The sequence below is a fragment of the Falco naumanni genome, chromosome Z (assembly GCF_017639655.2).
Source record: "Falco naumanni isolate bFalNau1 chromosome Z, bFalNau1.pat, whole genome shotgun sequence".
In the NCBI taxonomy this organism is placed as follows: domain Eukaryota; kingdom Metazoa; phylum Chordata; class Aves; order Falconiformes; family Falconidae; genus Falco; species Falco naumanni.
Genome location: NC_054080.1, coordinates 51,562,910 through 51,588,834, shown reverse-complemented (window position 1 = coordinate 51,588,834; position 25,925 = coordinate 51,562,910). Strand labels below are relative to the sequence as shown.

General features: G+C 40.9%; 3 protein-coding genes across 8 annotated transcripts in view; all 3 read right to left on the bottom strand.

Annotated features, from left to right (window-relative positions):
* Positions 1-6,358, bottom strand: part of ZDHHC21 (zinc finger DHHC-type palmitoyltransferase 21) — a 39,230-nt gene extending 32,872 nt beyond the window's left edge. For 4 of the 6 annotated variants that reach the window (XM_040579290.1, XM_040579293.1, XM_040579294.1 and 1 more), the window contains exons 1-2: positions 6,215-6,358; positions 3,002-3,098 (exon numbers count right to left, since the gene is read on the bottom strand). The gene's annotated coding sequence lies outside the window, so the exon portion shown is untranslated. Of the gene's footprint in view, positions 1-3,001; positions 3,099-5,237; positions 5,260-5,845; positions 6,074-6,214 lie in introns of those variants that run through there. The other 2 variants (XM_040579291.1, XM_040579292.1) reach the window with 2 other exon arrangements.
* A 7,924-nt stretch (positions 6,359-14,282) lies between these two features.
* CER1 (cerberus 1, DAN family BMP antagonist) lies at positions 14,283-16,515 on the bottom strand. Its single transcript, XM_040578972.1, has 2 exons — positions 15,988-16,515; positions 14,283-14,576 (listed from the first exon to the last, which is right to left on the bottom strand). The coding sequence occupies exons 1-2, from the start codon at positions 16,513-16,515 to the stop codon at positions 14,283-14,285; spliced, it is 822 nt and encodes a 273-aa protein (XP_040434906.1).
* Positions 16,516-21,483: 4,968 nt separating this feature from the next.
* The window catches only part of FREM1 (FRAS1 related extracellular matrix 1), a 75,074-nt gene continuing 70,632 nt past the window's right edge, over positions 21,484-25,925 (bottom strand). The window contains exon 37 of the mRNA XM_040580617.1: positions 21,484-25,790. Within this exon, the coding sequence (XP_040436551.1) occupies positions 25,591-25,790 (200 nt within the window). The 3' untranslated portion in view covers positions 21,484-25,590. The remainder of the gene's footprint in view (positions 25,791-25,925) is intronic.

The window sequence follows — 25,925 nt, the reverse complement described above, 5'->3', positions numbered from 1 at the left end:
GGTTCTTTTTTTTGTTTTAGACTGAAGAAACCCCACCTAGTTCTACAGTATGAATTTCTGAGTTTCATAAACTGATCTTCATAAAAAATGCAGCACCAACTTGTAAGCACTATTCAGCAGAATCTTCAAAGGAAATTTACTACTGTTAATTTTTTTGCCAGGCTGTCTTCATATACATATTTTAATATCTGAACACAAACATAAACCCCAAGCTACTCTCCTACCCATTAGTCTGCCTTATTTCTGGGCTTCAAGGAACTTGCCCATTTCAGATGGATTTCCTTCCATTCCTTTCAGCTTCTACTTGCTGCATTGAAATTCCATCATATTTATCAGTCAGATAACCCTGCTTCCAGGGGTTCTGCTTGTTTCATGTTTGTCTATCTTCACTTGCATTCACAATTTCTCTGCTTAATATTATCCACAGATTTCAATAATGTCCTGTTTTCTTTTTCTAGATCTCTGATCAAAATCAGACCCAAATAAGCGATCTGACATTTTCCCACACTTCCTCTATGCACTACTTATGATAACCCTTTGTTTGCTGTCTTCTAGTGAAACAGTGTTCCCATTCAAGTATAGCAGAGGATTAAGTGCTTATTTTTATGCTAAAAATGCACCAGGTTTGCCAATACTTGTTTCAGAAACCTATGTTGCACACTGAACACAGATACTGTGCCCTTAAAACTGTTTTTAAGTAAATGATAATCATAAAAACTATTCGGGGCTGTATTTACTATTTCTTTTTAGTTTTACTATATGTAGCATGCATGCACCATTGTCCGTTGTATCCCTGGTATTAATACACTACACATGCATGTAACGTGTAGACATATAAATGATGTAGTATTATACTCATGAATCTGCCAGTTGTTAACGTCCCTCTGTTGTAAGTTAGCTCTGGCAACCATCAGGTTGAGAACTAAAACCCATTTTATATCCTTCTAAGCATGCACTGATGGAGGATCTGTCGCATCAAGCAGAGAAGGTGCAGGACGACACGAGCAGACTGTACCGTATCAGGGATGCTGAAAAGGAGATGGACCAGATCTCGTTCAAGACCCTGTGTGGCTACAGGAAGCCCCACTGCATCCAGCAGAACCAGCAGAAGCAGGCAGAGCCTTAGCTTGTCAGGCTGGGCGTGGAGATGCTGAGTCTGGAGAAGTCTGGGAGCTTGTGAGCTTCAGCACCAGGAGGACAGTTCCCGTTCCACTTGCAGCGCTGATCTACAGAGTGGGTTCTGAGCCCTGGCAGCAGGCAAAGACAGGGAGCTCTGTCCAGTGAACCCTCCGAGCTGGCTGTGCCTCTGTCCTGCAGCAGTGCAAGCATGAGGCAAGGGAACAGTGGTGGGAAACTCCCTGCAGTAACGTCAGAGGCACCTCTGCCAGCCCAACCTGTCACCTGGCAAGGCCTGCTACTCGCCAGGGCTTGGGTCCTGCGTACCATGAATAGGCTATTACTGAGGCTGGCAGTCTGGCCCTCAGACTATTACACTCAGCTGCTCTTCCATATGGGCACCACGGATATGACCATGGGAGACCAGGAACATATCAAGCATGACTACATGGCTTGGGGTATGAGGGCCAGGGCCAGGGGACTGTGTGGTATCTCCTTCATCCTGCTAGCGAAGGGGGTGGACTCAAGGAGGAGGAGATAGATCACACAGACCAGCAAGTGGTTGTGCAGCTTGTTTCAGAAGTTGGGACTCAGCTTTTACATCCATAGGACCTTCTCTAAGGATCAAGAACTGCAGTGGAGGGGGACAGGATCTACCTGACACTATGTGGAGTAAAAGCATCTTTGCTAACAGGCTGGTCAGTCTGCTAAGGGAAGGCTTAGACTAGGAACAATGCAAGACATGGTGACCTACGATTAAGTGAGGAAGTGGAGGTCAGGGTTTGCAAGCAAAGGATGCAGAATGACATGGACAACAGAGATCTTATAATCAACAGAACAGAGGTGAAGTGGGGTCACACCAAGCGTGTGCACACACTCGACACAAAACTACCACTTGGATGTACTGGGGTGGGGTTATGAAAGCTGAAGTCCACCTGGAGTTGAATCTGGTGAAGGTCTAAAGGGAAGTCTTGTACAGGTACATGAGCAGCGTAAGGAAGGCTAGGGGAAGCGTGGGTCTGCTGCTGAATGGGGCAGGGTACCTGGTGAAAGGATACAAAAAGGTCAAAGCGCCTTCTTTACCTTGTTCTTTCTGGGTAAGACCTGCTTTCCGGAGTCCCAGGCCTCTGAGACCAGTGGAACAATCTGGAGCAAGAAAGACTTACTCTGAGTGAGGGAGAATCAGATTTAAAAACCTTTGAACAAACTGGACATAACAGTTCCATGGGACTCGATGAGATGCCACCATGAATGCTGAGGGAGCTGGCCCTGTCATCATGAGGCCATCTTCATCAGTTTTAAGTTGATAGGTGAGGTTCCAGAGGACTCAAGAAAGCGTCATGTTTTCAAGGGCAAGAAGGAGGATCGAGGCAACTCCAGGCCTGTCAGCCTCACCCTGACTCCTGGGAAAGTGGAACAAATAATCCTGGAAACTGTTTCCAAACACATCAGAGACAAGAAGATTGGGAGTAGTAAGCACGGACTTACAAAGGAGAAATCACACAGAAACACAGAGGCCACAAAAACCAAGGCAGCTAAGAAACACTGCTGACTGCTGAGGAAGCCATCTGTTTTCCGTCTTGTCAAAGCAGCAGAGATTCCATAACTTCACAGTACTTCCTCAGAAGGGAAAATAACAGCTCAACAAACAAAACAGAGATATGTTAAGTACTGAAATCCTTGTTTCCAAGTGACCTACTAAATATAGTGTGTGAGCAAGAAGCAGCAAGAGAGATTCTGGAGAAAACTGTAAGAATGCCTATAATGGAAATATATCCCAAATTTTTATAACTCAGTGGCTAACTTTTGCCTGCGTGACATTATCCACTTTTATAATTAAAAACCCAAACCAAACAAAACCCAAACACACTCTCCAAACCCATACCTCTGATGGCAAGTTCCACAATTAAGTTGGAACTATGCAAAAAAAGGCTCCATTCTCAAGAAAGGGAGATTCTTCATCATCTTCTTCTGTATCTTTCCTGAAAGAGACCAAATAGAGTGTGATACTCAAACAATCGTGATCATTGGTTTGAAAGGCAGCACATAATAATTACATTCTATTCTGTTCTTCATACCTCACCTCACTGATCAGAGCTTCCTCTCAAGCTATTCAGAGATATCCAGATCCTTTGCCTCCTATGTCTGAACTGACATGCTGATTCTAACTAGCATTCCTCAAATTTCAGTTCTAGGCCACTTCATAATTTTAATATAGATTTAAAAGGATGGGAGTGTTCAGTGAAAGATGTGTATCAAACTACACTACTGGCAGTGTATTTCAGTTACTTTAAACTGTGATACACTTGCTTCCTGCATGCCTATTCCAATGATAAATTAAGTTTTATATTTTTCATTATACTTTTGTTAGCAATACTGCACAAACAATGTTAATAGATTGCCTCCCTCCAGCAAAGTGAACTTTTCCCCCTCTCCCTCTTATGTACCGTATATAAATATGTAAAGGCAGAGGCGATCAAGAAAACCTAACGTGCACATTCTAATGATTAGGTAAAGTACTAGATTCCAATTTAACTCACAGACAAGGTGAATTTATAGTCTTCTTTTTTTAAACATACTTTAAAAAATCCTGTGTTTACTCTTTCAAATACAATGTCAAAAGAAAGGTAGACTGAACTCAAACAATCCTATTCTTTAGGGTGCATCATTTCTGGTAACTACAATATGTAGAGGAAAAGTCTATGAGCAGGTTTACAACAAACCAGTTGAAAAGAAACAATTAAGTGACTTATATCCGTACACATTCAGCATTCATACACATAACGCCTAAAAGTTTTCCAACAAAATAATTCAGGATAAAATACACAACATTAACGTTAAAGGTTTTGTGGTCTTCTTCCCTCTTACCCTAATTTATAGCCATTTTTTCTAAATAAATGTCTCAAACACAAAGCATCTGAAAGCGAAGAGTAGCTGTGGCTCTGAAACGCTTCAGATTTACTAAAACATGACTCTTTCCTACCTGTTCAAGAATAGCTCTTGCCTTTCCAAAAAAACACTTATACTACAGGATGCCTGGACAGCATTTTTTGCCAAGTCTTTTCTTTCTGCCCAATTCAGTGTTATAAACTCAATATTTGTTCCCTAAGTCACCTCAAATATGACTTCTGATGTGACATCCACTGAATAATGAGGCCACAGAATGAGTCAGTCAGGCAGAAAATCCCTTCTGAGAAATGAGAAAGCTTTGCACTAACCAGAAATGTTAACATGAAATAATAGATTGTTTAAATAGGCTTATTTGAATGCAGACCTCAAAAAAGTATACAATTCTGCATCAAGACCGTCCCAAAATATACTTAGAAAAATCCATTTCCTAAATAATTCCAACACAAGCGCTACACCATTTATCAGCCTAAGAAGCACAACAACTAGCTCTGATGACATCCTGCTCCTTGCACTTTTATGGCTATTTCATGGAGACATAACTGGAAACCAAGATCCTACATGTTCTGCCTGACTTTAGCCCTGGACTTCTACTTCAGCAAGAAAGTAATAGTTGTGAAATCTGCCAGAATTTTTTTCTGACTGCCAGAATTTTTTTCACAAATGCTTAAACAAGTCCAGAATGACAATAATTTGTAGTATTGTTCACTGTGAAACACCCATTTTAGGATCCCACGCAAACTGAACCATACTGTGCTCTATAAAAACCACTTCTAGAGTGAGAAAAACACCATCTCCTAGAAAGGCTGTATTCTAACCAATTCAGACAGAAAAAGGAACAGAGAGTAGAAACATGAGAAATACAGTTGGTATAATATTTGCAATAGCCAAGGCAAGGCCGTAACAATCAACAGCCTCCATCATTTGTTTATCTGTGGTTTTAGGTCTGTGGCTTCCCTGAAATCTTAAGATTTACTGCCAAAAATTACTGATATAAAACCAAAGAAACACTTCACCAGGAAAAAAAATGACTTGAACCAAACAAATATATCACTTTCAACTACATTTTAAAGAAGTCACTTATGTGATATTCTAGTGTCAGAACAGAATTACCATTACACCTTTGGCAGCTTTTACATTTAACAAAACTAGTATCTCAATAACCAGTTAATGCAAGCAGCAGCATATTTTTGCCGTGACAAAAACCCACGTACCTGTCATTGCACGTATTTATACAATAGACTGTTGTCAGCAGAGACCTTGGCACTACACAGTTGCTAGGTGGCAGTTGACAGGTTGCTTAAGGTAGGCAAGACATTCCCACCCAATTCTTTTTTACAGATATAATCTTGCAAGGTGTATCTGTAAACATCGACTGCAGTCATGAAAAGCTGCCACACGGGCTTGGACTGGGATGTAGCCTAATATTAACGTATATACACTATAACCTCATCAATTGCACATCCATGAAAACTATCTTCACCTACTGTTGACCAGCCACTTGTAGACAGACAATATGTGTTACTTCAGCATATTATTGTTTGGATCCTCAGTGTGAAGGGAATGAAGACCTGCAATTTCATTGCACTAACTACTGGAGATGGAAAATAAAAGTATGAGAGCCAGCAAGGTTACAAGGCGTTGCACTTCCTCGCACCGCGCTGGGGCCCCGCGCAGCCAGCAGAACCCCCACCCCTCTTCCACGACCACCCCAGCAGCGGGAAACGCCCCCTGCAGCATTTAGCCAAAAAAAATCTGCACTGTGGAGCTTCATGACGAGGACAACAGTATTCCTTTATTTTGTAGATACGGAGATACTCACGAAGGCTGCTACGGACTTCCCTTCCCCAAATCTCTATACAGAAAACAAACTCCTTAAGTTAAAGTTAACAGGGGTACGGCAGACGTCCGAGACTGCTAACGCAGATTTAACACAGGTTAGGCGGCCGCCCAAGGCCCCCCACGCACCCCAGCAGCAGCCCGCCACCGGCCGGCCTTCCCGGGGCGCCCGGCGCCCCACCGCCGCAGGAGGGGCGGCAGCGGCCCCGCCACCGGCGCGGCACTCCCGGCGCGACCCCCTCGCGGCAGCGACAGGGCGGCTGCCCCCCGCGCCCCCCGCAGGCAGCGCCCCGCCGGCCGCGCAGCCCCTCCCCCCGCCGCCCCCCTCCCCGGGGCGCGAGGCGGAACCAACCGTTGGGCGAGGCCGGGAGGAGAAGGGAGGGGCCGCGGTCACGCGCCCCCCTCTCCCCCGCTCTCCATAGCAACGGCGGGGGCCAGCTCGGCCGCTCGCAGCACGCGCGCCCGCACGCGCCCAACCCCTCCCGCCGCCGCGGCAGCTCCTTCCGCTTCCGCCGTGCGGGACGCGCACGCGCGCCAGGGTCGCGCTGGCGGCGGGGCGGGGCCAAAGCCTGCGGGGCGGGGCCAGAGCCTGCGGGGCGGGGGGCGCGAGGGCTGGCCCGGCTGCCCCTGGCTCCCGCCGCCCCGCCGCGTTCGCCTTAGGAGCGGGCGGCAGGCCGGGGCCCGGAGCGGGCATGTGTTGCCCCGTACTGAGTCACCCGCAGGGTCTGCGTGGGGTCCGTTGCACCGTGCCGCCTCTGCGCAGGCGGGGGGCGCCACGCTGGAGGAGTTCCTGCCCGGCGGGCGGCTGTCGGGGCCCCGGTGGCCCGACCCGCCTTGAGGCATGCAGCCGCCTCTGCCGTGCGAGAGGTCGCTGGCGCAAGCCCCGGCTGGGGCCCAGGCGAGGTGGGCCCTTCTCTCTCCTTTGTCTCTGCGGTGTCCCTTTGCAATTCCTGACGAAACGCAAACGCTGCAGAAGGCCGCTGCCTCGGTCTCCAGGCTCCTGTTAGGAGAGTCTCATTCCCTAACTATCGGACCAGTTAGACTTTACAGTATGAAATCGTATCAACCTTATTAGTGTAAAATGGTATTTGCTTTCTTAAGTCTTGATACTTACTTTACCTTGTATACTGCATAATCATGGTTAAGTCAGCATAACTGAAGGGCCCCACGTCACTGCAGGGAGGAGGAGAAGAACCTTTTGTTTCTTGGCATCTTAAAGCCATCCATAAGGAAAGGATACCCTTGCACTACCACGGTAATGCCAGCATCCCAACCTCTCCCAACACCTCTGTGGAAACCCTCCCATTATCTGTCACCATCGATAAGTAATTGTAGAAAGACCAGCACCAGGGACACCTAGATCAAGAAAGAAGCATCAGGTGGATGGTAGCACCATGAAATTATAGTTGCTTTCCAAAATAGCAGTTATGTGTGTGTTAAGTAGCAAGCGGTCAGAACACTTGAAAGACGTGAGAACCATGTGTAACACATCGTTTTGTACGCCCCAATTTGAATGGGACACCTCATGCACATGAATAAAGGAATACTGTCGTAACTCTATACTTTGCACCCTACCCTCTCCTCTTTGTCAGCAGGGGCCAGTTGTGACATTTCTGTGACACTCAGGTCCCCTGCTGTGCTACGCCCCTTGCTCACAAAGGGCCCTTGCACTGCCGCAAAAGCCAATCTTTGTTTTTAAAAGATAATTCTGGCAGATAATCTTGTGAGGGATTAGCAGTGGCTAAGAGCCACAGACAGCTTGTAACGGACAGCATTTTCAGTGTTCCCAGCTGGGAATCGTGCCTTGAGCACCCATTGCTGATGCACATACATGATCTTTTGGCTACCTAATGGTATCCCCATCTGTCTGAGTGGCATGGTTCCCACTGTAAATTGATGGGCTCTTGCCCTGGAGCATTTTTCCTACATAATGATGGATGAAATGAGTGAAGAGTAATATGGTGATCACCACCAATACAGAAAACTCTTCCTTATTACTGGTAACATTCTTCCTAAAACTTGATCATAATATGATTATTCTAAAAAGAGAATACCCAAAAATTCAGTTCAGACTTTAGGTGAATTTCAAGGTTGGTTGAGACTTTTGGAGCTTGTCCTGATTTATTTTTTGGTATCTACAGTCCTTTGTTATCCAGGGCAATTCTTAACATTTCAAGCTAAAGTTACTTTGACCTGAAAATACATATTCTTAGCAGGAACTGGAGGTTGCCTGGAAGGAGAATGAAGCATATTCCAGGTAAGCCAGAAGACAGCACTTCCTCAAGAACAACCTACATGTGCTGCTAGGAACAGGTAATGCTGAAAATAATAGACATATTAATCAAACTATTAAAAATCATGGGGAAAAGAATCACTGGAAAGGTTGTTGCAATAAAAAACAACCTCTGCCTCTATTCCATGAGAAATTTCACATATGAATTTATGCCTATATGTAAAAGACCTAATCAGCTGTGAAAACTTTTCACTGATTTGAAGAATAACAACAAATAAACAAATCAAACAAAAAAAAAAAAAACCCAAAACACAACCAAGGAGTGGAAAGGAAACCAAGGACCTGGGAAATGAAATTGAAAGATAAACAGAGGGATAGTAGGATCAGTGGAGGTGTCTCATGGAATTAAAAAGAATCAGTTAATAATGTCATCTTCTAGTCAAATACCAGGTGTTTGTGTTTCTATAGTAGTACACTGGTAATGGCCAGTCTTTAGATCTTGCCAGACAGATTGTATTTTACTCTTTTCTGCTCATGGAAGTTCAGAGTAAACACAGGTTGTGAAACAAGGGCGGTAGTCTATTCTGGCTCAGTCGTCAGCACAGCAGTTCCCATTTGTTAATATTTCTTTTGAGAAGCACAATGCAGGAAGAAAAGCAGGAAATCATATGCTGGACTTCCCAACTGGACTTGCAAAGGCTCAGACTTTAGAAATTATGCAGCAATTTTGCCAGAGTATCATATCCAGATAGACAATGAGTCTTTGTGATGAACTCCATTCTGAAGGGAAAAAAAACAACAGGTGAACTACTAACTTTGCATAACACAGACCTTACTTAAAGCACGATATGAATTTATTACACAAAGATTATTAAAAGTCTGCAAAATTATAAAAATACCAGCATTCTTTGGTGCTGAATATTGCACAATAGCGTAGAATTCCTCTTGGAGTTTCTGATGTCTCTATTGTGGTGTTGTTGCTGTTTATAAATTACCACAGGAGCCACCAGCTGTCATCATATAAATTTTATTGGCACTCTGTAAATATTAAATCAGCATGCTAAAATCAAGCCATGTGCAGTAACAGCTGATGCTCTGTTATGGAGCGTACATGCAAGAGAGAGGTACGCACTGTGACTCCCCTGATTCTTACTGCTTACAAGACCCTTGCTTCATTAGACTGTTTTCAGGATTCATTCTGAGCCCAGTTATGCCCCTTGATTGATGTGCAGAAGGGATGCTGCCCCCAGTTGAGAAACCAACCTTCTCACAGTACTCATCTTCCTGGGTCTGTCTAAATTATGCAGTTACTGCCACTTCTCTTCTGCAGCACCATTGCATTGCTCCTTTCCTTGCAAATTTTGCCAATACACAGGAGACACTTTTTAACTCTAGAATGGGAGGAAAGTCCTTCATGTTGTGAAGATCTGTATCATGAAGATGGAAGTCTATGTTAGTGACATACTGTGCTGAAACAAAACTTGTCACCCAGAAGTTTTGTCAGTCATGATGTCACATACTCAGGATGAAACAATAAGATGGTAAAGGAAAACGTCTCTGCTTTCAATCTGACCTAATCACTAGAAGAATCAATGGCAACAATGTTTTCCAGTCTGTCTGCCTCAGTAGCTTAGTAAGGCATGGTGAAATCTACTGATCCCCCAGACCAGGAAGTTACATGGGGACCGAGTGAGACCAGGCAGTAGTCCAATAGGGAGTTGATTTTCATCCAAGGCACTTCAATGGTGTGAGGAGCTCTCCTCGGATAATGTCCAGCTGCAGATGTCCTAGCATTAGCTCTTCTAACACTTCTCTTGCTCCAGGAGTTGCTCTCTCAAGTCCAGGCAGGGCAACAAGACTGTTCAGTGCTTCCATGTCTGTTGCATGGTGAGGTGAACATGAACCAGCTTCAGCAGAGGGTTGAGCTGAGCCTTGTTCAGAAAGGAGCTTAGGTACATGCCTTCTCTGTTTGAACGCTGACTGCAGACTACAGCCACCAGCAGAGTATCAGACTAAACGGCTGATAATAGCAGTACCCTACATCAGCAAAACAAAAATGCCTCAAAAAAAGCCTTAGAGAAACATAAGGCTGGCCCTGCCTGATTATTGTTGTTGTTACTAGCTTTTGATCCATTTTTTGGGTTTTTTTAGGTTGAAGTTTGCTGGTGCCATAGAGCATGAGGCACTGTAAAAAGGTCAACTTTGTTCTTAGTGTGGACAATTAACATTCTTATAATTGCTCTTGCAGCAGAGCAACTACAGGGTCTTCTCATTCCCATTCTTTCTCATCTGAGCAGTGAGAGTGTGCACAAGTTGTCAGAGAGAGATTTCAGGGGAGCTGAAGTTGGTGGCTTCATAGTGGATATTCAAGGAGTTAGGTTTAGCAAAACAGCAAATGCAAAATATTTATAATTCATCAGTGTTTCCAGTTTCCACTGGCAAGCTGCCTGATGAAGGACCTGGAGTAACCTCAACACCTCTTCAAGTGCATCACCCTGCACAGCACATGCTGCCAGATGTCTCCCAGACGTGATGTGATTATGCAGCTGTACAGACTAGCAGGGAGCTTCTGTCTGAGTAGGGAATCTCTTCATCTTGCTACTGCAACAAGGAGCTAGTGCGTTTAGGAGAAAGTAGCACAAGAGATTTCACCACCTGTCAGTAAAAGAGGCTTGTTAGCTGGCAGCCATGAGGTTAGCTGTGAATATTTCGTAAATGGTGAACAAAGTACCAAGCACAGCATGGTGTACTGAGTGCAACTTCAGAGCCTTTTCCCTGGAATATATCATTGCGCAGAATTTGACAAGAGCTTGATGTAACTCTAGTGTTTGATGTAATTACAGGCATTGAAGCCAGTTACATACAACTCTTATTTAAGAGAATAGCCTGTACTGAAGATTTATTTTGCTTAAGCAATTAGAATAAACAGCACTTCAATCAAAGCTGAACCATACCCATTTGAAAAAGAGGCAGTAGGTCAAATAAGTACATAGTGCAAACTCCACTCGGGATTGAGCTGGATTTTCAGAGGTCTCCAACTACAGGTTAATCTTGTTCTGTAAGATTGTTTTGCACAAGGAGTGCTCTGAAATAAAAGAGATCACATTAACATTTACATTGTAAGCATAGTTACACTGGAAAAGCTTTCATTACAGAAATACACAACCTCTGAGTGAACACAGGTAAATGGAAGTTATGCAGGTTTGCTGCTTAATGGCATTACAACTGGAAGCATCCCTATCATGATATGGACCTCACCTTTCTGACCCACATCATTATTCTAGTAGAGGCCATCATAGCTGTGGTGAGAAAACAAAATCCTGTTGGTCCCTGGGTACAACACATTCCTAATACAGAATTTTTAAAGGCTGAGAAATTTGATCCAATTAACACATTCTTGATTTTGCAGAATACTGTGCTAATTACATGCAACCAGTCATTGCTGGGTTAATTAAACATTCATCTAAAAAACCTGCAGCACTAATCTAATTAGCAATTACTACAGCTGTCATTACCTCTTTTCACCTACTTTTAAGCTGGGCAAATTCACACTAAGAATCTGGTCCTGCAGACTCCTTACACAAACAGCTCTCTCTAAATGCAATAATGCTTCAGCACACAGAAGGAGCTTTAAAAAAATAGTCTGACTACTTCACAGTCCACAACATAGTCTCAGTTCTGCCATCCTTATGTGCAAAAGTCACAGTTCAGCAGTCAGTCATGTCAAAATTACAAGAGTGGAAAACTTTTCTTTTTAATCGACTTGTGATCTTACTGGGAATGAATGTAGGTCCTACTTTCAGGTGGCTCCATGTGAGTATCAAACTTAAACATACTTGCATTTCAGAAAAAAAGAAAATGCAGACAAACATTCTTATGTATTCACACAGCTTTCAAATGTCAGTGGTTAGATGCCTCAGAATTAGCTTTTTTTCAGATTAAAAAATGAAGTTGGGAATAATGAGGAAAAAGGTTGGGAACTTTGATGCTTTGTGTGCTGTTCTTCCTTGGGCTTGGTTAAAAATGAACACTAATAATGACACACAGTAATTCACAAAGGTTTGATAAGGTGCTGAGGTTTGAACCTTATGGTAAGGCAGGGAGGTGTTTCATAGGTTTTCCACTTGCACACAGCATACTTTAACAAAGGACCAGTTGTTAGGGCTGACTGTGCAACTAGACATGCCCAGTGAGGAGGAATCTCTTCTGGAAAAAAACATATGTCATAAAGAGTTGCTTTCTTCCCTGAAACTATGGTTGCTAGTGAAGTGCTATTTTGCCTGTTAGAAAAGTGGTGTTGGTTTTTTTTTTTTTTTTTTGTTTTGTTTTTTTCATAACCTAAGCCCATTAATGCTCAATGCAACCTAACATGTGAAGGGAAATTTCTGAACTTGGGTAGTAGTTCTTTGCACTAGTATCCTGAGAATATTAATCAGCATCATAAAGCTAGAATAAAGATGAAGTTAAAATAAGTATTTCTTTTATTGCATTCAATACAGGGATGGTAAGACCTTGACAGCTTGTTACTTGGAATGATATCATATATCATGCCATAGCACATGAACAGCCATTCACAGTTGCACATCTGTCCTTAGCATAAAAGGATAGAGAGAGAAGACTTTGTTCAGTTTTGGGATACAATTTTTATTATTTAAAAACAGGTTTATATATAGTGAAGAATAACTGTATATTGATCTTCAGTTCAGTCACTGCAAGTGACCTGCAGAGGCAAACATCTATTGCAGCAGTTCAGATCCCATATGAGAATATAATTCAGATGCAATTTCCAGTAAATATTAAACATGTGCCTTGCACACCAAAGCCACACTGAACATAAGTTTTTCACAGGATATTAAGACACTTCTGATCACAGTGCGTTTCAAATACAAGGAATCATCTACTCAACCCCTGAATTGGCCAGCTATATCAATACTGATTGCCAATGTCTCTAAAAAGAGCTGTGGATAGTTTAACAACAGGAGCCCAGGTGTGAGAGTTTGGCAGTAGCCGTGGAGCAGATTCCTAGAGGACTGAAGGAGCTGGGTTAGAAATAGGCTGAAGGCTAGTTGCTGGAAGCTGATCACTGTCTGGTGTGCCAGGTCTGTAAGATAAATCCAGGAAGATGCAGCTGGAAAGAGCAGAGAAACCAGCAATTCGTCTAACAGTCACTGGTGCTGTGTTGGCTGGCACTAGAATCAGACCTCTCCTAGCAGAGAGTTTTCTTGGCTGTTACTATAAAGCTCTACAGGTATTGCTATGCAGATGAAATCCTTCTGCAGATTTTCTATCACACAAATGCCTTTTCTGCTTTAGTTTAGGTGTTGAGAACATTTCTTAAACTTTACCTTGGAGTCACTGACAGCACTAGAATTCGTCAGACTGGAAAACATGCATTGTCTTTCCACAGTGAATTTAAATAATAATAATAACAATACACTCATTTATGATGTTTTTGGTGGGAGTATACATTTTTTTTAATATTTTTTTTCTCCTGCTATGTAACACTTTTCAGTTTAAAAAAAGTGCATAGCAAATTCAGACATGTACAAGGAGAGTAAGTGGGTTTTATGGCAAAATGTCCTTTGCACCCACTATCTTAGGTGTGTAAATTGTGAGGTATATAAATTTTCCCGGGGAACTGGACTCCAGCGGGGAGCAGTCAGACTGGCCTTAACCAGTCACAGCTTTCTATCTGACTTATGTCCATTTATATTTCACACTCTCCAGCCACTATCTTAATGTAAAAGTAGACCTGTTTTTGCAAGGAAGAGACTGAAGCCTCATCTGTCTTGCCAATACAGCTACATTGGCAACTCCTGCAAGCAAAGGCAATGTAAACCAGCCAATACATTAGGGTTTTGCACATGTAAATCACACTACTTCTTCAGCAATTGTTTACTAGCATTCTAGAAAAAGTGATAGGAGGGGTAGAAAAAGTTTTAAAGGTTTCCCTTGTTAAAGTAAGTACTCAATATATAAACGCAGTCAACTCATCTGCATTTCTTTAACAGCTTCAAGGAAATATCTGTTACATTATAGGTAAAGTTATTGTTGAAGCAAAGCAGTTCAAGCAGAAAGTCTGTGTCTTTAATAGTTTTGTGTACCAGTGTGATGAAAGCTTTAATTTCAGGTTTTTTTTTCATTTGCAGATTCTTATGATCAAGGATTAAGAGGTACTTTGCACAGGTTAATTGTGCTCGTGTACATTTGCATGTATGTCTGATAGTAGAGATCCAGTCGCAGGGTCTTTAATCTTCTGGGTCTCACATTTACACTCTTCTACAATCATGACTTCTTTGACCACTGGGACAGAACTGGTACAGTTGAGTTCCAGGCGCTTCATGGAGAACTTGCTGGGCAAGCAATGAGAACAAAAGGTATAAAGATGATCTTCTGGACCAGGAACGTGAAAGGAGCTACATTTTCCAAAACACAGATTATTCTGTACCATTACCTTCTCACAGCTGTCGTGACTAATGCCCTGAAACAGAAAGCACTTTGAAGTTTCTGGCACATGAATGACTCATGGAATTTGCTAGAAGGCCTGAAGGCGACACCCCCACCCCCACCCAAATACTGTATTTTCTCAGAACATTTACGTAAAATATGTTTATTTTCTATGTCAAATAAGCAATAAAATATAAGAAATTTTAAAATAAAAATTTAGTGCTCCTATAGACAATTCTTAGAATGAACAACAAAGGTAAAATTTGCTTCAGTCAGAGCCTTTGCGATCTGATGGGGAAAAATACAGTAGGTGGGTTTGTCATATTTACTTTTTAATGGCTCTTTGAGTAACCATTTCTGACATGGTTAAAGCAGTCTTAACTACTCAGCAGGACCTAAAACATCATTCTGACCCAATGTTCTTGTATATAAACCTCAAACTAGACTCAACTGTAATCTTGAAGATTTGTGTCTATGTGGAAGAGACTTAATGTTCTTTAGCAGGTATTTTTAATGAAAATCTCAAAAGTACAATGGAAGTTCTGTAATCTCTTGGTTTGCTAGAGTAACAACTACCTGTATTAAGAAAGCCTATGTCAGCTCCCAAGCCATAAAAAGCTAGACTGAAGTTAGCACTTTTATATTGGCATAACTGCAACCATCCTGGAGAAAGCTTGCCATATTACATGGCACAAATAGTGAAATAGTACAAGTTTCTAGGCCATATCTATTCACCTGTGTCTGCCAATGAAATTAATTTATTGAGGGATGTGAAATAACATGTTCCTTGATGGACTGTGATTGTAGAAACACTGAGAACACATGTTGCCTTATGAGGAATACAGCACTTTTATCTATACTATCTGCTTGTCTTGATGTTACAATATTACAGAACGGCTTCATCTGTGCATGGGACAATTTACCAGTTCTCCAACATTCTTAGCACAGAATTAGATATATGCATCAGTTTTCCAATTAATACAGCAGAAAGGAATCCTTGCTTAGCTGCAAGAAAACATCCAGCTTCTCCTGTAAATACTTGCCCCATGACTCTGCATATACACATATGTGAATATGTATGTCTATACATATACATAGGTAATTCATGTATACAAACTGTTTAGATGTATATTCCTTGGCTAGATAATTACTTGCCACTGCCCTGCTTGCTCAGGCAAGGTCAGAACATTGTTTGCATAAAAAAGAATAAATAACTCCCTGAAAATGAAATGTGTGACTTTCCAGTAGTATAGTTTAGCATTTTGCCCCATCACCCTAAGGCATTTTCAGCCTTTTTCACCAGTGTTTTTCAGCAGCTTATCACATGAGGGTGTTCTGAAGTAGCCCTGTGACTTTGCAAACAAAATAACCTGTGTGTCTTTAGTTGGTGATTACCAGAGGCAGGGGAAAGGACACACTTACTGATCTTTGACACCTGTTCTTACCTGGGAAAAAGGCAGGGTTCTACAGTTTTCTTGGTGCATTTCATTGCTCTTGATTGGCAGGATAACCTCTTCAGAAGCTGAATTTTTCTTTAACATGAAGTGGTCCCAAAATTTCTTGGCATCTTTTCTATAGGGAGGTTCAGCTTCTCTCTTGCTTGAGTAGTGGGATGGAGAGAAGTTTTCCACAGGAGAGCTCTCTCTGGGTGCTGCCTGGATTCTCAGGTCTTGGTCTGCATGGAGTTGTGCATTGGGAAGGATGAATCTGGACATTTTTTTCTCCTCTTGCTTCCCACTTTCAGATGCCATCTGGGGAACTGCTACAAAAAAACTTGGCTCTCCCAGGGTTTCCTCAACACCTCCTGGGTTTTGCCCTACCAGCTCACGGAAGCTCTGATTTTCACGCAGATTTTTGTCCAGGTAGAAGAGGTGCTGAAATGGCCTTCCTCTTTTCCTTTGCAATGAATCTCCCTGTGGCTCTGTGGCTCCAAGACATGAGAGCACCAACAGCTGAAGGAGAAACAACAACATGATCATGTGAAGTGCAACCCTGTAGACTTGCTGCTATTGCGGTGTATGTATGTGCCAGCTTTATATGAGAGCCTGTTGTCAGCTTATGGCTGCTGTCTGTGTGCAGAGGAGGGGAGGGCTCATGGGAGACCCTGGTGTGTTTAATTGCATTCATTTACTGTAGATTACAATTATGATAGGGGGGTTTGTGCTAATGAAACTCTGCCTTCAATCTTGATTATGTGTATTAGAAGTTCCTATCTAAAATCTAGTAACCCAGGATGACATGAGGGTCAGAAGGAGTCAACAGGAGGAAGTGTTTGGATAAGCTGTCTAGGTTAGGCCTAGGAATTAAGGAAACATTTGCGGTTGTGTATTAGCATGTTCAATGTGGTCTTCATTGTTTATTGTGACTTTCCATTTCACAAAGCCACAGACTGTCAAAACAGGGAGTGTTATTTCATCACTACAGGCAAAGGCAAGCTGATTAAAGTTTGTAAAAACATGAAACTGGATCTGGAGACACTGAATCAACCTATGTTTTCAAAAGCTGCATCTAATTTTGATCTTTCAGATTTGGGATATGACATGAGGCCTGCAGCAGCACCACTGCAAACTGGCAGACTGGTGCTCACACACCTCCTTCATAGCAGGTTTGCAGCTGCTGGAGTGCAGACATGCCACTAGCCCAGAATAAAAGTTCCCACCCTGCCCTCCAGATTCTCAAATATTAACTAACACTGCTATATCCTGTTCAGACACCAAAGCCACTACAGGCATCCTAAAAAGTTGGTAAGCAAAATGAGGATTTAAACAAAACATGTTAGAACTGACATATTTTATGATTCTAGACATCAGTGTCTCATCTAAATAAAGACTACTAGACCCTAAACTGGAGGCGTCTTTTACAAAATGATCATATTATACATCATCTAAAAAAACCCACAAACCTCTGGTAGAACAGACAGAGGAAAGTTTTGGGAGAAGGAGAACGTATTTTCAATAAACATTACAAACACTGATCCCGATGTGAAAATACTGAAAGGAAATTCTGCTTCAGATAATTTGCCATCTAGGTACTCTAATCTCTACACACTCCTTTCTACCAGAAAGATTCTGTCAATAGACTCTTAAGTTTGTAGCTTATCTGTTAATTGTTCTTGAAAATTTAGTGGTCTGTAGTATAGATATGGAGTTATTTGACTTTCCAGGGAATTAGTTTATTGCCTGATAATTGTAGTAAACTAATTGCCTAGCAACGTCCTTGTAATGCACTGGCTTATAAATTTAGGACAAAGTTAGTGGGGATCTAGAGCTTTTCTGTAATGCATAATTCACTTGAGTTAAAATTTTTTCTAATCTTCTGGTCCGTCCTGAGACAGAGGTGCATGGAGGTTCAGCAAGAACTGGGTTTACACTCCAACACTAGAGTGTATTTGTGCCTTGACCTCAGTGGGGTGATCTCATTAAGGAAAGCACAGCTGTCAAGAAAAAAGCTTTATTGCCAATTTCAGCCAAAAGCAAATTAATTCTGCCACTGGTTTGGTGCCTTCCTGAAGTTTCAAGTGTGCCCTGGGAGGGCAGATTCTCCCACAACTACCAGGAGTGAAATCATAGAAAGTACTGACATCTGCAACAATACTGGCTGTGAGGTGTACATGCAAAAAGTCCTTGCATCACGTTTACAGAAGCATGTGTAGCATTAGGGTGGAGCAACGAGTCAAGAGGATTAATTAGATGGTAGACAATTAAGTAGCCTAGAAGTGCAACTTGTATCTTCACATCCTGTCTTTGTTGGCCAACAAAATGAACAAAAGCAGTTGACCTTTGGAACTAAAATTCCATGTATCTGGTGCATGTTGGTAGTAGTCGTTCAAAATTACTCAGCAAAGATAAGGACATTATATGTTGATTTTTTCTTCTTCTTTTCGTCTCTATTTTAGTTGCTCAGAGTTACAAGACTGCAGTGATACTCAGACCTATGTATTATATTGTATCATCTTGACTCAGAAGGGTCTGACACCTGTGGAAATGTCTGTCAAACACAAGTGAAGCAACTTATACTTTTGCAGCTCTTTGCTTCAGTATTTAGAAATGCAAAGCTAACTAAAACAATTTAAGGATGATTTTGTCTTGATTGTAGCAACACAATGGAATTGTTCCTTCTATTTACTTTTATGTCTTTCAGCTACTTTTCACTTCCTTTGCCAGGAAGTGCCTTTTCTCTTAAGTCTAGACCAGTGGTATACTAGCTCTTACTATTTAGAAGTTCCAGCTGTGATCTTGATCCTATAATGTCTGTATTTAACTTTGTCCATATAAGCAAATTTGCATTCGATTACTCACATATATGTTTACAGAATTGAAAACTAAGTGCCTGAAAGGTCTAATTTACCTTGCTTCAAAGCCTGATTTAAAAAATCCCACCACCTTCAAGGTGAAAGAAAAAAGGCTTTTAAACCTCAGTTAAATTTTACCCCAGTCTACAGTGAAAGAAAAAAAACATATTTGTATGTGTGCAGGTGTATTCTGCCCTTCTTATCTGTTGTGGCTGAGGTGTGGTTTGGTACCCATGTAGTATCTTAGTTTCTGTCAGAGGGTTCTCTTCTTTGTAGCAAGAATATGAGCAAAATCACTTTATTACTGCTGTTTACAAAGGGTTCTTTCTGCAGTTCTTCACAAACAATAAATCATGTTGGAAGTTTCAAATGATTTAAGGATGCCTCTGTCAATGCATAGATAAAAAGTAATGGTAGTATTGGAATGATTGGTCTGCCTAGACTAAACTAAACTGCTCGGGCGGATTGGTGCAGTGCAAATATTAACAAAATGCATAAAAACCTCAGTACTGACATATATGTATAGATGTTAAACTGCTAGTGTTATATTTGCAGTGCAATGGCACTGGAAAAAACCTGTTCAAGATCAGAATCCATTCATGGTATGTACCATTCCATGCTGTATCATACAGCAAGAAAGAAAAAAGGCCTGCCTTAGAGGGCTTCATATGTAAAAGCACAAAATACTATTTACTGAAGGCTATGAAAGAAGGCTGAAGCAAATCAGTGTCAGCAAGTCACTCCACAAGCCACTCCACAACCCAAAGGCAGAAAACAGAGCTCTCTTCTCTAGGTCAAGCCTGTTCTAGTTCCTGGGTTTTCCTGGATGGTTTTACCTAAGACCTGCTGAGACCCAAAAGCAGCATGCCATCCCTGATTCTACCAGGTCAGTCTAATACTGTTGCTTCATGCCCATGTAAGCCGTGGTTGCTTTCCAAGTGATAAAATTTGTAAGAAATGGGACCTGTTGACATATTGCCTGAATCTGTTTTGGAGTCAGCTGCCTGTAGAACTGTGCACAGCTAGCAGATCTATCCTCAGCCTCTCAGCTCAGCCAGGAGCCTGCCTGCATTACAGTAAGGCATCCCAGCTCAGACTCCAAACTCAGCAAGTTTGGAGAATTGTTCTGAAGTTAAAAATAGTAAGTATTTTTAAGCCTTTTTGTGGTGACATCAACAGCATAGACTAATAATTGGCAACAGAGATTGGACTGGGCACATAATCATTATGTTCCAAATACAGCTAATCTCAGATTTCTACAAAAAGCAATGCTGCATCTTTTATAAAAACTTGTTTTCCTGCCTAATTACCCTTTCATATAAGCATAGCACTTGTTTTCACTGTGTTTTGGTTGTTAAATCTTGTGGCTAAATGCAGCGGTGTTTTTCAAGCAGGCTTTGATTTGCCTTCATAGTAGCCATTTATTCAGGACATTCTCTTTTCACTAGAAATAGTTACCATGAATGTTTGCCCACCTTTTAAAACTGCCAGGTCTATAGATGACAAGTGCTGTGCAAATGCAAAGTAGTATTATTTATTTGTTTCAGAGCCAGAGTTTATTCACTCATTATGGACATAAACTGAATAATTAGTTACACTGCCAGTTGATGCCTAAAAATAATTCTTAGGCAGTGCTTGAATTACTTGCCTTCTGTTGAGCTAAATAGTCTCATCATAGCATGATTGATTAAATCATTAAAATGGATTTCATATATTACAGCCCAATTCAATATCCTATCATTTTAAAAACACATCCTATGTAGGCAAACTTGAATCCAGATATATCTTTTACAGAACCCATATGAAAACCTCAGAACTAATGAATTTGCACCGTGCAGTTTATTCTCTAATTATTGTACTCATTTATCAAAGAAAGCCATCTGTGGTCTTTGTTTTACTGAGTTTCAGGAAAACAGATTACATACAGGCCTCATGGGAAAGTTATAATTATGATACCAAAAGGCTTTTTACAAGGTATGATATGAAAGAACAGACAATAAACCTGTTTGGTTTTGTACCTTCAGCCTTAGATACATGAGTTCCTCCCTTTGCTATTCAGTTTCAAGTCCTCTGTTGCATTCTTTCTTCACTCCTTTACACCTTCCTGTTCACATTTCTCTGTTTCTTTTCTCTGTGCTGTAGCAACAGAAATGAGAACAGTATTGAGTTTCAGACTGCTGCCAAAATGTAGATGCTCACACTTGAAAATGTTCGCATGTGTGTCCAGCAGGGCTAGGGTAAGTGTCCTTTCATGTGTGTTGGCCCATGTTCTCATGGCTGTAGGTACACACACGTGATGCAATGGATGGTTTTCTCTCTATTATAATTCTCACACTGGTGGATTTTGGACAAGTGTCTGCCTCCTGAAGCACCTCCTGAATGGTACTGGCACATACGTACTGTTTAACTGAGAGTGTACCCAATTCCAAACCCAGTGTGAGGAGCTATGTTAGGAATTTGTTTGATTGCTTCAGTTGTTAAGCTGTGGGACAGTGAGACAGGGGAGAAAGAGTCTGGGCAAAGAGACATTTCAGGCTTCAGGAAGTCACATCTACCTTAGATTACCGTGAATAATTTGAGAACAGTGGTGATTCACTGAAGAGTTTGACAACACCAAGAAAATGTTTGTAACATAATCCAAGAAAGATGATGCAGATAAGGTTTCTTTTATTAAAGTAAAAATATATTTAGACTTATCTGAAAATTTCATCTGTATGAATAAAATTGTATTCTTTGGCTTACCGCGCTTATATCCAGTACTTAGATACCGTATACCTAATCATTAGGACTACTTCTGACTGAAAACAATACATTATCTCAATGCTATAAAAATAAACAAACCAACCCTATTGTGTTCTTGTCTTCTAACCTTATACAGTTTGTGTAGAGGATAGTAGTTAAGCAATGGAGTTGGAGTAGCAGAGTTCTCCATGTTACAAGCAGCATAGCTTTTTAAAGGGTAATGAGAAGAGAACTAACATCTGCATCTCTTCCATGAAGATGAGTGAGGTTACTGAGGGAAAATGACCTCATTTTCATGTTCTTCTTTAAATCAAGAATCATATTAAAATGCAATTTTATGGACTAACAGTCTTCCTTTAATCGTCTTGCATTATTTGCTTGCAGATCTGTAATTTTTCTTAAATTTAATTTCCAACATAAACAGCATTTTTTCTTTTTAAAAAGGTGTGCTCATCACACAAATGTCCTTGTAGTATTAACTCAGTAACAGGCTCATAGAGAAGAAACAAAATTCAGAAACCACACAGAGTAAACAGTAGGTATATTATGCTTAACTATAAGTGCATTTCTACTACACCCAACACTATAGTTTTTATCACTAGGAAAAAAGCTTTTACGAGATTATGAAACTGAAGAAGTACCTATTCACCAAAATATGTTTCAGTTTTGTATTAACACACATTACAAAATTAAACAGCACAATAAATATAGTGTTCTGAATACAAGAATTCTAACAGCACCAGTCTTGTGATGTAAATAATGTAGAGTCACAGTATTCACTGAATTGTATATATCATTCTCTCAAAGCTAGTTTTATAATTGTAGAATGAGTGAATAAAGACTTGAAGGCAGTCAGTAAATTCCGGAGTGTACAAAAGAGATCTGGAAAAGTTTTATAATATTTTTCAGATTAAAAATTCTGTGAGGTTAATAATAACACAAATTTTTTAAGAGTATTTTGGTTTGGAAGAAGTGCTCATGTGGCCAGTTGCCTATCCATTTTTTTCGTAACCATTGCCTTTGAGTCAACTGCTTCTCTGTCAAATTTGTTTGAAATTGGCCAACAGATTTAAAAGGTACTTGACAGGGAGAGAAGGTGGTTTAAAGTGACAGGCACACAAAGGACTCATGTTGCCCATCTGTTTATAGAAATATAGGCTAACTACTGGTTTCTTTTCAGTGAGCTGTTGTGTCTTGGTTCTGTTGCTCCTAAAAGTTCTGGTGAAATAAATCCTTTGTTTAACCAGAAAGTGTGGCGTCTGTGGGCGGACACCTGAATTTACATGCTCCTTGTGCTTACTTTCAGCATCTTGAAATTCGCCTGCTGATGCTGGTCCTCAGAATACTGATTTTCCCGAGTTTACTCAGAGTGTATTCAAAAGTATTGAAGATTGGAAAAATTCCCAATAACTTCCCAGGATTTTAGGCTCTTCCTTGACTAAACCTCTTAGAGACAACAACTTCCTATGGCAACAGAAAAACTGATTTATTTGTGCTTTCCCTGACTTGAGTATGTTGTATTCTTTGAACTCAAATATTCTAATAAAAGCTGTAGAAATCTGTGAAAAATACTTTGTTTTTAAGGACAGAAAATGTAAGATTTATGAATAAGTGTTTGGAACAGTTCATTGTATTGCAAAACAATTCAGCAGCCTTTCAGGGCAGAAATATCCTTGCACTGCAATATAAGAATTTTAGCTTCATTTAGTGTATTGTATTAGATCTAATGAAACCAGTAAACACGTACATTTTGCACAACTAGCAGTCTGTTGTGTACTGAGATCCTCATAGTTTTCACTCACTTTAAAGCAGTTAAAATATAGAAAAGGGAAGATCTCCTTTCTCACAAAAGAAAACCTCTGAGATCACTGTTGTCTCAGACTAGATACGAGTCATTTATTAGTTACTGATCAAGTAACAAGCACCTTGGTCAAAATTCCCTCTCTGTTGATGGCATTCATGTACTAAATAATTAGGAGAGGTATTTAAATAGTCTCAACAGGCTTTATCAAGGTAGCACAAATAAACTCAGCAGTTTTTATAAAAAGAAGGCCCTAAAGAAATAAAAGTTTATGTCTAACTAAGCTCTCTTCGTCAACTTTCCCTGGAATTCCAGAACGTAACAGCAGGAGATCCCAAGAATGCTTTTTTAGATGCTAATTCTTTTTGCAGTGAAAAATACTGGTTTGGGGAATTCTTGAAAAAATTAGCCTATCCGTGTTGATCTAGAAAACTCCTTAAGCAAAACTGTTAGTGTCTAGCAGAGTGTCTATAAGCTCAGGGCAAAAAAAAGAAATCTTAAAACTGTTTTTGTCTATGTCTGTTGACACCAACAATAAGGGTGAGAAGCCTCTGTCCACAGTATTTTTTCCTCTACAATTCTACAATTCACTGATGCTTATCTGCAACAGTCCTTTCAGAAAGCTACACGCATGCATGTTCATTTAACGTGCTACAGGCAAGGAGGAAGGCTAAATAACCCACTCATGCCAAAGGCAAGGAAGAGGGATAATTAATCCTTGAGACAAGTGTCCCTCAGCCCAGAGAGGAGAGATGTTTCTGCTGCACCTGTCCCTCTCACGGCTGAGAAATTGCTGTGAGGAACCCCAGAAGGCGAGTTTGGTCCTCTGGTGCAAACACTGTACAGATGCAATTGACCCAGAGGCTGGCCGAATAGTCAAGCTGATAGGAGGGAGGCAAGGGAAGAATCAGCTGCTGGTGGCAGCAGGCAGATTGAGAGGGATAAGAGTTCATAAAATACAGGGCAAATTCACCCCACTCAGTGCCACACCAACTGTGACACACTCATCGTGGGCAGAGGGAGGGCTTGAGAGGAGCTGTAATTTTATTTTAGTTTTTTTAGGAAGCTTATGACTTTTTTAAAGGCTGGCAGTAAGAATGTCCTAAAGGATGATTTTTGACAGGTTGAATATAAATTTACTGTAATGTTATGAAATGGTAATATTGCAACCGCATACATTTAAAATAAGTAAAAATTAAGTTACAGGCAGCTGGTTTTCGCTATAAAATGCTGGTTTTTAAGCATTTCTCAGAACTAAGTCTGGATTTTTAATTATTATTTTTAAAAACCTCAAATGCCTAATAAAGACTTACATTAATACTTTTCAAAAGCCGTATCTGCTTTAGTAAAAAATATGTCTCACAATTACATTGGTTTATAGACACATATAAATCCTATTGATGTTCATGTATCACTGAATATGCCAAGATAATATTAGATTTACAGAGGTGCCGTTACTTAATTACACTAAAAATTACAGCACCATCCTGCAACTCCAAAAAAAAATTGAATTATTTTGGCTAGGAATGTGAAACAATATGTAGCTCTGTGTGAGCAGATCCATTAGGATCTGAAGCTGGCCTTGGGAGGTAGAAAAAGAAAGGCTTTGCTCCTGTTGGTGCTCTGTCACTAAGTTCTCATTAGTATTTTCATAAGATGTTATACCAGGGCAACCACTGAAAAAGCCCCAGTCTCCTGACATCATATGTCCCCCCCCCTTCATCAACCAAGAGGACCTGTTTTTAGCCAGCAGAGTCTGCTCTTACTTCCACTCCAAGCAGTCTTCCTTTTTTTTGTGACTGCAGGGTAAAACTGCAGTTTTAATTACAAACAAATTAAAGCAACAGCCAATGCACAACCCCTCCCTAAGAACAAAGCAAATCAACTGATGCGCTACTTTCTTTTTTTAAAAAAAAAAAAGTATTTTTACATAGAAATGTGATGAAAGCCTTCAGGCCTAGGTTTTTGGTTTAAAAATACATAGGACTAAGTGACAGATCGAAGTCTTTGGGGAGAGTTAACCTGGACTTAATCTTTGCAACTGACCTCTATTCCTTGATTAAAGTTCAATGCATCTGCACCTCTGGCAGCATGTAAAATAAACCTTGCTGATAATTAGGACAGTTTTCTAACTGCACACCCTTACGTGTCTACAGATAAATAGAACTGAAACAACATGAATGTCCGCATGCTTTCACAGGGATCCTCCTCTCTTTACAGTCTTCTTGAACATATATAGCTGTTCCGTTTGACCTTCCCACAGTCAGTTGCTTGCCATTTTCCTCGCTTCTGCACCAATACACAATTTCTTCCTCTCTTTGGAAAGTGGTAGGACCCTCTTCTCCAGTTGATGTAGGTTACAGGTTCTCCTCCATTCCACTCCCAATGTCCAGGATTGACTTGGTCATTCAAGCCTGTGTGAAATCAGTAAGACCAAATCAGTGATGTTTATTTTTTATTGTTCCTGGAGCCTGATGCCAACAGAAGCATGCTGTTCTGTCCCTTTGTTTAAAAATGCATACAATATTGTGCTAAAAGAAAAAAAAAAA

Excerpts from the sequence above, each read along its gene's own strand:
- CER1 (XM_040578972.1), bottom strand. The coding sequence starts at position 16,515 with ATGTTGTTGTTTCTCCTTCAGCTGTTGGTGCTCTCATGTCTTGGAGCC. Across the intron at positions 14,577-15,987 it reads GAACCCTGCCTTTTTCCCAG|GGCATTAGTCACGACAGCTG; the intron begins GTAAGAACAGGT and ends TTTCTGTTTCAG.